The sequence below is a fragment of the Pipra filicauda genome, unplaced genomic scaffold (assembly GCF_003945595.2).
Source record: "Pipra filicauda isolate LSUMZ 115617 unplaced genomic scaffold, ASM394559v2 scaffold5_size6683894_pilon, whole genome shotgun sequence".
In the NCBI taxonomy this organism is placed as follows: Eukaryota; Metazoa; Chordata; class Aves; order Passeriformes; family Pipridae; genus Pipra; species Pipra filicauda.
This window is the reverse complement of record NW_024104754.1, coordinates 4,509,035-4,521,272: the sequence shown is the minus strand read 5'-3', so window position 1 is coordinate 4,521,272 and position 12,238 is coordinate 4,509,035. Positions and strand designations below refer to the sequence as shown.

Sequence of the window (12,238 nt, the reverse complement as noted above, 5' to 3'; positions counted from 1 at the left end):
CTCTTCAGAAGCACATGAGATCAAAACTAAAAGTACTAACTACATATTCTGTGTTGAGGTTCAGCTCTCATTCTCCACTGTATAATTAGTGATACAATTAAGCATTCCTGATAAGCTCTCCTTAAACTTGGAAATGAAAATGTGAGAACATCCAGATATTTTTAGTCTTACTGTACATGAATTATTGTGATTCAGCCAGGTAAGCGTCATTTTCAGAAATTACTTCTTAGCCCCATATGCCAAAAGTATCACAGCATATCATCTTCACTGATTTCACTGAAATACATTTTAGGATGTTTGGCACAGTCATATCTAAAAAGCTGATTTAACTTTAGCAGGAACATATCACATACATATAGAAAGTTGAAATGATGGCTTTAGTGACCTGGAGAAACGCAAAACAGTGAAGAAGTAATTACATGCAAATTCCGTGCTTGAATCTGATCATTACAACTTTTGTATTATAGCAGTGTTTCAAATTATTATTTACTACTACATACACTGATCTCAGATTTTTTTTTTGCACAATTTGAAGTCCAAACTCTCTTCTTTGTAGTAGTTGAAAGCCAGGAAAAAAAAATCTGTCAATGCGACATATACTTAACACTATACGAGCTGGCAGAAACCTCAGTGAAATTTCAAAAAGGAGCTCTAAGACAGCATATGATTCAAGACAACAGTCTCACTACAATATGTAGTTTACTTCTCTGAACATCTTTTTTAATACCTTTTTTTTTTACAATTGTCGTGTCATACAGAATACATTAAAGCAAACATTCAGAAAAAATGTACAAGCATATGTGTGGCTGATATGCATATTCTAGTTTGTATGAAACTGAAAGAACTGAGCACAAATGACTGCTCTGAGCTGGTATCCACAAATCCCTTGTACAAACCATTCCATCCCACTTGAACCTGGCATAATGGTTTATAAACTGGCATTTTATATGTGGGCAACAGCTCATATGTTTTTCCCCAACATTTGGACCTATTTTGATTTAGATAAATCAACATTCCAAAAATTTATAAGGAAAGCTCCCATTCCCATCTCTCCTTTCCAACCCACTTCAAAACCACCAAATTATTTATATACACAAAAGGAAGACTAGTTAAACCAAATTAAAGAAGATCTGATTATAAAAACAGATTTTGGTATGTGCTTGAGTGCAAAAAACCCTGTACATCTATTTATCAATTGTGTAAATCAAAAAGAGTAAATGGCTTGCTTAAAGTGCTCTACAGCTAAGACTTTATAGACCAAGTTTATCCCTAAACAAACACCCAAAAAATCCCCAAAAGCTTACAATGTTAACATTAAGAACCTTCTGGACCAAGGTGCTAGTAGGCACTGTTATACTATATTACTAATTAATTATTAAGAGAGTCAGACTCTGACCTCACTTACAGTTAATGTAAAATTTAAACTGATGTAACTGAGAGCAGAATCCATCTTCTGGTGTATACCATCCTCAAATGATATAAAGGAGACACAAAAACAGAAGCTCCCTATTGTATAAATATGTCATAAATAAAACACATATAGATACAAATATTCATTACAACAGCAGCTTAAAACAGTCTAACATTTTAGCTCTTGCTTCTATAATACTTTGCTAAAAATACATCTTAAGTAGAGTAAATCTTAACGGTGCTGTATTAACTACTTGTGATACTACACACCCCAGAAACAATTTATGCACATTTGAAGCCTTTAGTAGATCTTCAGATCTTTAGTACTGAAAGTAGGTAGAAATTTTTGATGCAAAAAAGAATAAATAAATAAAAATTATTAAATATCCCATGTTTGGTACAAATACTTCATATTAAGTTATTTTTATACATTTGTTTAGAAAAATACACTAAATATTTCTACTTTCATTGGCTAAAAATAAGGACTGGATTATGTATATCCGTGTATTTGAAAAGGCGGCAATGTCAATTACCGTCAAGCTGCTAGAAGAGACCCATTAGTGCCCATTCCCACAGCCCTTACACTGGCAAAAAAAGCTACTGTGGGGCCAATCACAGCTCTGGGTGGATGACCTGGTACAAATGACCAAGAGGCCCAGGGCACAAGTCCCATTTTCTCCAAAAAAATGAAAATTTTTGCTGAAGTTTATAATGCATGTTTACTAACGTATCAGTCAGACCTTCACACTTTTTAAAAAGAGCTACGTTTACAAATGTGGATGCTTATCTGTTAAAGCCATCATTTGTTCCAAAAAATGCACATTCAAACTGTGAAATATTAGGAAAATACTCTTGCAAATAAACTATATAAAGATAAAATACACTTCAAAGATAGTATTTATGTTATTCTATAAAGTGCAGAGAAATCCTTCTAAAAAGGGAAATTACTACTTCCTATAACAACAGTATAATTACAGCAGCTTTTGCATAGCATTATTTATAGAAAATTGAATACTTTCAGTTGTTTCACGAGGAAAAGGATGAAAGAGTCTCTTCCAGTTCAGATCTTTCCTTTGACACTGATTTATTTTCTTCAGGAATGGTTGATGATACTAGATCTCCATTGACAGCACTTCTAGAACAGTGAGCAGATCCTGTGAAGGGATCAATAAGTATTTAATTTTCAACCCCTAAAACATATCATCCAATCTATCAATTATTCTATTTGCTAAGTATTTCCTATACATAAGGAATCAGAAGTGTAATTACTCTGGACTTGTCCTGAAAGATTTCCATCAATATCATGCCCAAGGATAATGGAGATGAAGACTGTTCAGCCAGCATAAATCAAGTAATTTTTTCATATACAATGATTTTTTACATTAGGAAAGACAGTAACCTGTGAGGTGCAGACATATTCTTCATGAGGAATACATGATTTTTTTTTTAAAGAACTGATGCATTGACAAGCATTGACTTAATTAAAATATTTTCTATTATTAAAATGAAATGGGTGACTTACTGCAACTTGGGTATTACTAGGCTACGTGACAGGAAAGAAACGGAACTAAGATAACTGGCAGGTAGCAGAGGGAACTTCTAAAACAGTAAAAGAAAACAAAAAAACAGAAAAGCTGAGCTAGAGACTAGAGCTGAATAGTAAGGAACTGTATTAGCAGAAACTTGTAAGACAAAGCCTCTTCTCAGCAGTCCTAAGTCAGATTGGGTAACCAACACCAGAAGGCCCAGCTGGTAACAGCAAAGGCTTGTGTTACCAGAAGCCTAACTGATACACACCTACCTTAGTCATCAGACACAGAACAGGATTTAAACTAAGTTTATTAGCTTGAGATACATACTGGCATACCCTATGCTGGGGCAGATGAATCAGGTGAAAGAGGTGGTCACCATGCAACATGTATCAAAAACCCAATGAAATGGCACTGAAGTGTGAATACATGCTTCATGATAGAATGTAAAGCATTACTATCACTTCCTGCTCACACGGGCTTTCAACCATGCAGAGGCCTCAGGCTTTTTAAATCCAAGTGAGGCAGTAGGTATTCCAAAAGGAAGCAAGGCAAAACCAGGAGTAATGAAGAAGAACTGGTCAAATTAAGAGTCTGCCTGAGAGGAGCTATGATAAAATCAAAATGACAGCAAGATTCAAAAGGAAAATCCACAGAAGAACTGGCTACTAACTCAGACAGCCCATCTAATTAGGAGGGAATAATATTCTGATCATGATCTTTATTACTGGCAAGGCTGCACACCTTCAGAACAGTTCTCTACCAAAGACAAGGAGCCACTGAAATGAACCATCTTTCCACAATGCACTGGTGGAAACTACCGCCCACCACTCACAGGGGTCACAAAAAGGAGAATTTCTTTTGGGACAAGCAGGTGGCAAACAGCAGTATTCCACATCACTTACCAGAACATCGTTCATGGAAGAGCCTATTAGTACAAACAACCCTCTTCTGATTGTGTCTCTATTTTATCTTGCCAGTAGTCCCACTGATTTCAATATAACTACTCCAGTTGGAAGATCCTTTTTAATAAGTATGGAAGCCAGAACAAATCAGCCAGCTAACAAACTACAGAAGTGCCTTCATTTATAATACAGGAATCTTAAAACCAAAACTTTAAGTAACTAATAATAAACTTTTTTCCTTCTGCTGATATCAGCACTAGAACAGCTGCTGTAAAAAGGGGAATAAATTGTACAGAAAGATACAAAGAAAACTAAGGCCCCTTTCCAACTTACTCTGAGAATCTTCAGAAGGTGTATCACTGTAAGATTCTGTATCTGAGTATGTTCTTCTGCGTCGCTGAGAAAATCGGTGAACAGATGAACCTGGTTCTTTTACAGAGTGATTAATCCTACAAAAAAAAAAGAGATGTATTTAGTAAGCAAAAGCTGTAACAACCCAAACAAATTTAATATACTTTAAATTTGGAATAACTTTGGCACTTAGATTACACTGTTAACTATCAATGCTTTTCACTATACTAGACTAAAAAATGGCACAGTTAACAGTCTTAATTTCACAGCTGTAAAGCCTCAAAATGGAAATAAAAATGCAATATAATCTTTGCATGCAGAAGAAAATAATGTGAGAATCTGAAATACTGACTCAAAAAAAATGTTAGTGTTTCAAGCTCTAGGTCTAATTTCATGAACTTGTCAGAATAAGTCATTTACATAAAGTTTCTAGCACGAAGAAATTTTTGTAGTATATTAGAAACAGCAGACACATTATTTGCTACTGACATTTGTTTTCAAAATTAGATCAATTTATGACTTTTAATTTTTTTTTCCCAAGCAAACAATTCTCCCATTTTGATTTTAATGCTAGCAAGTTCAGGGAGGTCTTTTGAGACATAAGAAAAAAGCTTAATGAAACAGAAAATTACCTTTCTGAATAGCAAGGACCAGGGTGGCTAACGGAACGCTTCATCTAGGGGGAGAAAAAATAAATTCCAAACCACAAACCACAACAAAATGTTACAAGCTACTTATGAGAATAATACGCATATCTACATTATTTTTTACTTACAGTCTCTACAAAGAGAGAAGGCAATTTTTTTTTATTAAAAGTAACCATTCTTAGTTAAAAATCTGATTTAACTATATGAAAACAGATGGATTGCCATCAATATCAAAAGTTCTAGAACACTCACATGGGAAATAGGTTACTATGAAAAAATACTACCTCATTTCTATGGAACTCATTCCCTCTTGCACCAAAGTTACTCACAGAGCCATTTCTTAATTGCTATGATATACAGAAGACATTTACCAATAGATGCTTAAATTTCCTATCACACAATAAAGCCAAATCCTGCCTCTTGATTCCTTGTGGTTTCTCTGATATCACTGCCAAATCTCTATGCATATCAAAGGAAGTTATTAATTTAAATCATAATGATCAGCTTTGTAAGTAAACTGATTAAAGATAAATAGACAAAAGATGCAAATGCAAAGAGATTCCCACAACAAAATTCCATGTTATAGCTCATCTTGGAATCCATACATACAACTGAGAAAACATTTAAGATGATTCCCTATACACTGTCCTTCTAAGGGAAATAATCAGTAGTGAATAGTTATACAAGTAAGATTTTTACCATTATTTATCTTTTTTGTTAAATAAGGTCACACTAGATTAATACAAACATCTTCACTTATATACACTGAAACATATGCTATCTTGCTGAAGTGCTTCAAGCCATGAAGCACTTAAACAGGAGGTGAGATTATAAAATTTTTAGGATCAGTGTAGAGCTAGCACTCTGAAAAAAACAGCTGGACTGAGGAAAAGTTAAACCTCATTCATTTATGAGATACCTCACTACAGGGGCTTGACAGGTACGATAAATTACTCTGATGATGTAAAGACTAGCAAACAAAGACTGGGAATGGAAAATTATTGATTTATAGTTAGGACCAGTTCTGAGTTATAACAGAGTCAACATTTCAACTGTTGACATCATAGCACATGGCAACAGCAGCCTTCTGCCACTCCTCCCCCCAGTCCAACTAACAATATGACACTAAAAAAGATAGTATTTCAAAATGTTTAAACCATTTGAATAGGTGATGGTGACACAGGAGAAACCAAGGGATCAGGATGAGGCAGCTGGAACATTTCTGGCTTAAACTTGGCATTAGCAATCTTCACGCATTCTTCAAGTGTTGTGATAAATGTATTACATGTGGCACTAAGCAAGGAAGAAGCTTCATTCATGTTCTGAAAATAAATGAAAGCACAAACATAAGCAAGAAAAAAAAATGAAAATATGCAAATACAATTCTCCCCACCACCACTCCCATGCATACTAATTTCCCTCATTACTGCTAAGAACTTCCATTTCCTATTCAAATGTGCACCTTACAATGAGGTCAATTTAAGAAACCAATGTGACAGCACTGTAAATTCTTTCTGACACTTGAATTTCTTTACCAGCCAACACCTTACTGCAAAGCATATCTCAGAGTGACTACCTTGTATCAGAAGATCACTTAGTGAAACAAATGAATTGCAGAAGGAAGCGTGAACAGTTTTAGCACTCAGAAGCCTGCAGGACAGTTTCATCTCCTGTAAACTGACAATTTGCTCTGCTGTGACTAACCATCAACCCCTTGCTTTGCTCTAAGTGACCAATAACATTGTCCCCACTCTGCTCAGGAGTGTAAAGAATGAAGCCATTAATAATTTCCAGTACCAACTTTCATTCAAAAGCAGAAATACAATCCAGTATTGTACTAGTGCAATAGTAGTGTTCTAGTATTGTACTTGTACACATTCAGAGATACCTGCACTGCAGGTTTCCAATACCTGTAACACTAGCTTTCACTCAAAAAAAAATGGAATACTCTCCTACACAAGGAAGTAAGAATGGACAAACGAGATTGTTTCACCTACACTGGCCATAACAGAGATGCCAAACAAGACAAAATATTGCCTTGCTCATAAAACAGCTCTTCTGGCCATTTAATAAAATGGCTCAGAAACACAACTGCTTCCTAAAACATGGTACAATTACATTTAAACATCCAGGTACTTTACACACATAAAAAATCACCATTAGTATATATACACACAAGCTCTCAAAAATTGCACTTAGGTTAAGTTTCCCAACCTTAGGGAGATGAAAAAGGCATAAGACATCAACAGTAACTTGAGCTGCATTATATAATTAGGTTCTCCAATGACATTCTAGAAATTCTGTACCTCAATGCTGGGAGGAGAGCAAGTCTCATCATGGTGAACAAATTCTTGTATGGTATGAACTTGCTGCATTAAAAGATCACAGTAGAGACGAAGTTCGGACATTTTGGTTTTAAGAGATTCATTGGTCTCACTTATTTCTATTAAAAAAACAAGGAAATATCAATTTATTGTCTACGATGTATGTATACATGGTAATTTTAAGCACTTTTCATTTAAAAATTCACTTAAATGTCCACTTAGTTTTGAGGAAAATTGGATCTGCAATGAGTCAAGAACTGTACTTGAAGCAGACAATAGTTTCTACTTTTGGATAACTGATGCTAATTTAATGACTGTTAAGAAAAAGGCATATTACCAAGAAAAATAAAGTTGAAATCTTTCTTAGCTGCAGTGTGCCGTAGAAAAATTTACTGGATAAAATTTATACCCACCGCAGTGGCCGGAAATGGTTACATTAAGCCATCCAAGAAAAATTACACAAAAAATAATAGTCAAAGTGCCAGAAATGAAATGGCTTCACAACAGCTACAAACAGTATGTTTGTTCTTGTGGCAACAATACACTGCTGGTATTTCAGCTTCTTAAGAAGTCACCTCAACTGACCTCTTCTAACTCAAACATGGAGGGGGAATTTACCAGAGATTACTAGAAATAACTACAATTTATATTAAAAGACAGTAATAGTGACTTTGTATCACAATATTTGCACTATGGTCATCTGAAAACAAGTATCTGAAAAAGTAATATACTCTAGGTGACGCACATACCTTTTTCTTTTTTTGTTCTAGTATCTGCTAAACAGGCTTTTGCACTCCCCAGTGCTACCAGCCATCTTTGCCTTTCAGCTGCATTAACTGCTTTCATATAGAAGTGCTGCTCCCCTGGGATGATTAGCTCCATTCTCGTGTTGTCTGTTGCATGAACTTGTGATAGAAGAGAAAAAAAAATTTTTTTGAAAGAAAAAAAACCCTCAACTCCATAAAATTATCTATTAAATACTTACCAAAGTATTTTAAAATGTTTATGACAATCCCACAGTATACACTACATCACAGTGCATCACTGCCAACTATGAAAAAGCCCAAAGCTGCTCAACCTTTCTGCCCAGCACATCGTCCTGTCAAGAGACTTGACACTGAGCAGTGGCCAGACTCCAGTAGAAGGGGGTTCCCTTTCTTCATTAATAATACACTGTGTATGAGTCTGTAATAACTGCTGTATTCCAAACCTGGTCTAAATGTGGCAAACTGAAGAGCTTTGCCGCAGTTACAGGTATTAACAGGAGATTAGATAAAAACTGAAATAATCTCTCTTCTAGATGAAATCTGGTCTCAGGTAGAAGAGCCAAGAACTGAGGTGGACTTTGTTTCCAATCTATTATATTCAGTACTACATTTTTAACTGAATACTCTACCAAGTTTCATGTTATTGACCACAGTTCCTTCAGATGTAGTCCCCACTAGCCACGGATGCAGGAGACTCTCCCAAATCCAGACTTCAGCTATTATCTTTCCTTCACCAAAGGAACAAGATGACAAGCAAAATGAACAACTCAAATGGTCAAAAAAAAAAATTATCTTCCCCACTTTACATCACTGATTTCATCTACACCAAGGAAACACTAACGAAAAGGAGTTATCACATGAAAAATACTTGGTGGTCCATGTAAAACAAGTTCCATTTTTTAACATATAAGTACCCACATCACAAGCCCAGTTATCTGCAGGGATCTGAAAAGAGGTCAAGAGTTAACAGCAGTGGAGAGTTAGACAATGTCTTGCTATTAGCCAAGGAGGTTGACCTAAGCTTAGACTACACAACAACCTAAACTCACAGTTTGGCACAAACAGTTCATGTACTAACTCAAATACTGCCATCACCTGTGCCCATGGGCAGCTGCTAACAGTGACAAAAGTAAAAATGACTCAGAAAAACAAAGGACAAAACATCTCTGGTTTATGACCTTTTGGGTCACTGCTGCTGCTCTTCTGGAAAACTAGCATCCATGATTCAGTCCCTATCGCTGGTCATAGGAGGGAAAAGCACTAGAACTAAACAACTAGCTGAGGTAACTTCTGGCATGAGCCACATGTACACAACTGTTTAAAACAAAAAAAAATACGGTGGGTTCTAAATCTCAAAACAGAGCTCTATTCACATTCATTATTATTTGTGAACTATGAAGCAGTCACACTGAACTACAGATAAACAAAAAAGAGGAAGAAAAACTTGCAAAAATGTATGCTGAGTGACCTTTTCTATTTCCCTGGCAGCTAAAATTTCCTCAAGCAGAACTATTAATTCTTACCTTTTATTTCACACACAGCCATCTTTATACTTCCTTTGCTGCCTTTGCAAACATCATCCTGGGAATCATAGTATGACAATATCCCATTGTCTAAAACAAACCACCGAGGCTGCCAACCTAGCAAGATCAAAAACATGAAAAGGAAAGTTTAGTCTAATTACTAAATTGTAAATCAAATTCATCTCTTTGGCTGTTAAAACTTTTATTAAAGAGGCAAACATTAAATTATCCTTGTAACACACCAGGAAGTAGACAATCTGTGCAGTCTGAAGACCAGAGCTGCTCTATAACCAGACTAGTGTTATATGGATATTTCACTCCCGTTCTTTTTGGATGCAAGATCACCAGTATTTGTTTTCACTATATTCCATTTTAAAGAAAAATTAAATTTTAATTTAGCCACCAAGAAATCCTGTTTTGAAGACTGATAAATTACACACCTCTGAAAAACTATTTTCATTCAAGTATATTTTTCAGGTAGACTTTCTTAAGATTGTAGGAACTTCTTCGTAAGATACAAATAAATGACTGATGTCACCAACTCCTATGCTATGGTCTCTTCTGCTCAAAGTAGTCCAGTTCCATTACCCAACAACAATCATATGTCAGGCACTGTGTGTAGAACTCATGGCTTATTCTCCTAGATCCATTTGTGAGGACAGTATACACCAGCTCCTCTACTAATGTTTTCACCAGCTTTGCATTAGTAAAATTATATAACGATCTCTGACTTCACTACATCTACAAAACAGAGCAATTTATGCATAGACACAAATATCTTTGAGCAGTCTATGCAGCATTACGCCACACAGTAAATTACTGTCATGGGCCTTCTTGGATTAAAGTATATTAGCATTCCTTTTTTTTTCTTTCTCTTTTTTTTTCTATTTCATAAAACTCAATACTCACTGGAATAGACGTCCTAATTTCTAATACAACTAAATGCAAACCATTTTGCCTAGTAAATCACCTTTGTTTCTAAAAATAACATTGCACTACCATATTCCAGTAGAGCATAACCATTATACAGCCCATTACAGTCTGGGTCAGCTGTACAACAGGAGCAGATTATCCCTCTGTTTTACAACTCCACACCAAAATTTAACTTCCTACTCGGCTTAGGGTTTGGAATGGCAATAACTGTGTGGCCAAGAACTAAATGCATTTGACGATACGACAGTGTGGTCCATGGTGCTTCCCAATTGCCATCCCAACAGAGCAAGCTGCAGCCATCCAGCAACAGTGTACTTCAACACAGAGGGCTTACTCAGGTAACAAATCCTTGAAATCAGCTAAAGGTTTCATACTATTCACATTCTTACAATGCTATCATCATAGAATCATTTAAGGTTGGAAGACCCCCAAGATCGAGTCCAATCTCTGATTTCATCAACTAGACCATGGCACTAAGTGCCATGTCCACTTGTTTCTTGGACACCTCCAGGGATGGTGACTCCACCACCTCCCTGGTGAGCCCATTCCTTTCAGTGAAGAAATTCCTCCTTTCAGGGAATTGCAGAGAGTGATAGGGTCACCCCTGAGCCTCTTCTCCAGGCTTAGCCTCCCCCAGCTTGCCCTCATGACTTACTCTCTAGACCCTTCCCCAGCTCCATTGCCCTTCTCTGGACATGCTGCAGCACAGGTGTCATTACGAGTTGTAACATTAATTGAAAAAGTGCAAGACCAGGCCCCACTACATCATATCACCACTTTGTGATAAAGAAATAATAACATGTAATTGGTTTGGTTTTTTTTATTTACTAGCTATAACAGTAAGCATACAACTCTTTTTAAATGCAAAATGGCAACTAAAAAGCAGATCCACAAGAACCAGAGGGCAAAGAAGATACTGCCAAGGCACAATTAAGCACAGTATGTGATCCAGTGTTGATCAGCTCTGGAAAGACCCCTCCAGAGTCCTCTCACAGTATCAGAGGAGAAACCTGTTTCACCCTGTCCACTGCCTGCTCCAGAGGGAGATGGTGTCTATCACAGCAGAGGACCAGTCAAACAAAACCAGAGCTTTGCTGGCAAATGCTGGCATTTGGTGCATTTTTTGTCTGCAGCGCTTCTAAAAAATGCATTTTGTGAAGCTAAAGTTTATCATATGTTTTACAGGTTGGGATACAGGAGCTCCCTACAGCCTGTCCTGCTGAGAGCAATCCAAGTCGTGAGAGAGATTCGGTCAGGCCGCTCCCGGAGCAAGGCCGAGGCCCACGCACCCCTTGCCCGTGGGGGGCCGGGGCCGCGCCGGTGCCCGCAGGGAGGGCCCGGCCCGGCCGCACCGCGGGGAGCGCTGGCACCGCCGTCAGGCGCGGCCCCCGGCCCAGGCACGGAGCCGGCTCCAGCCGCCTCAGGGCCGCCCGCCGGGGCTCCGAGCACAAACGGCAGGCGCTGTCTGAGCCAGCGCGTTACCAACAGCCCCGGCCGCCCGCGGGACCCCCCGAGGCAGCGGCGGCGGCGCGTCACGGGCGAGGCCGAGCCCTCCCGGCGCCGCGGGCCCCTCACCCACACCCCAACCCCAACCACCGCCCCCCGGCCCGGCCCCCCGCCTACCGGCCAGGTAGTTGGTCCACTTGTACAGGACCCCCTCCATCGCTCAGAGCCCGGCGCCGGGCCGCATCCTCCTGCTCCGCCGCAGGGAACGGGCGGCCGCGGCCGCCGCGTGGATGGCGCTCCCCTGCCGGCCCCGCCGCTGCCTCCCCCCCGCGGAGGCGGAGCCGCTCAGCTCAGGCGCGGCGGCCGCGGCGGCCGCGGCGGCCCCAGCGGCGCCGCCCGCCCC

The 12,238-nt window shown here is 38.6% G+C and overlaps 1 protein-coding gene across 3 annotated transcripts; it reads right to left on the bottom strand.

Annotated features, from left to right (window-relative positions):
- Nucleotides 1-693: 693 nt before the first annotated feature.
- On the bottom strand, nt 694-12,204 carry PLEKHA3 (pleckstrin homology domain containing A3). Of its 3 annotated transcripts, none has more exons than XM_027731485.2 (8): nt 12,013-12,204; nt 9,457-9,573; nt 7,916-8,071; nt 7,149-7,285; nt 6,000-6,164; nt 4,828-4,871; nt 4,178-4,293; nt 694-2,564 (listed from the first exon to the last, which is right to left on the bottom strand). In XM_027731485.2, the coding sequence occupies exons 1-8, from the start codon at nt 12,050-12,052 to the stop codon at nt 2,437-2,439; spliced, it is 903 nt and encodes a 300-aa protein (XP_027587286.1). In that variant the 5' UTR covers nt 12,053-12,204; the 3' UTR covers nt 694-2,436. The 3 variants fall into 3 exon arrangements, with proteins under 3 accessions (XP_027587286.1, XP_039243919.1, XP_027587287.1); XM_039387985.1 differs by lacking the exon at nt 12,013-12,204 and adding an exon at nt 11,679-11,723; XM_027731486.2 differs by lacking the exon at nt 12,013-12,204 and adding an exon at nt 11,598-11,676.
- Between the last annotated feature and the right edge of the window lie 34 nt (nt 12,205-12,238).

What these genes read in the sequence shown, in the direction of transcription:
- PLEKHA3 (XM_027731485.2), bottom strand. Translation starts at nt 12,052, where the DNA reads ATGGAGGGGGTCCTGTACAAGTGGACCAACTACCTGGCCG. An exon ending in TAGAACAAAAAAAGAAAAAG is followed by an intron (nt 7,286 to 7,915) that starts GTATGTGCGTCA and finishes TTTTTTTAATAG; the next exon opens with AAATAAGTGAGACCAATGAA. An exon ending in CACCATCACCTATTCAAATG is followed by an intron (nt 4,872 to 5,999) that starts GTTTAAACATTT and finishes TTCTCCCCCTAG; the next exon opens with ATGAAGCGTTCCGTTAGCCA.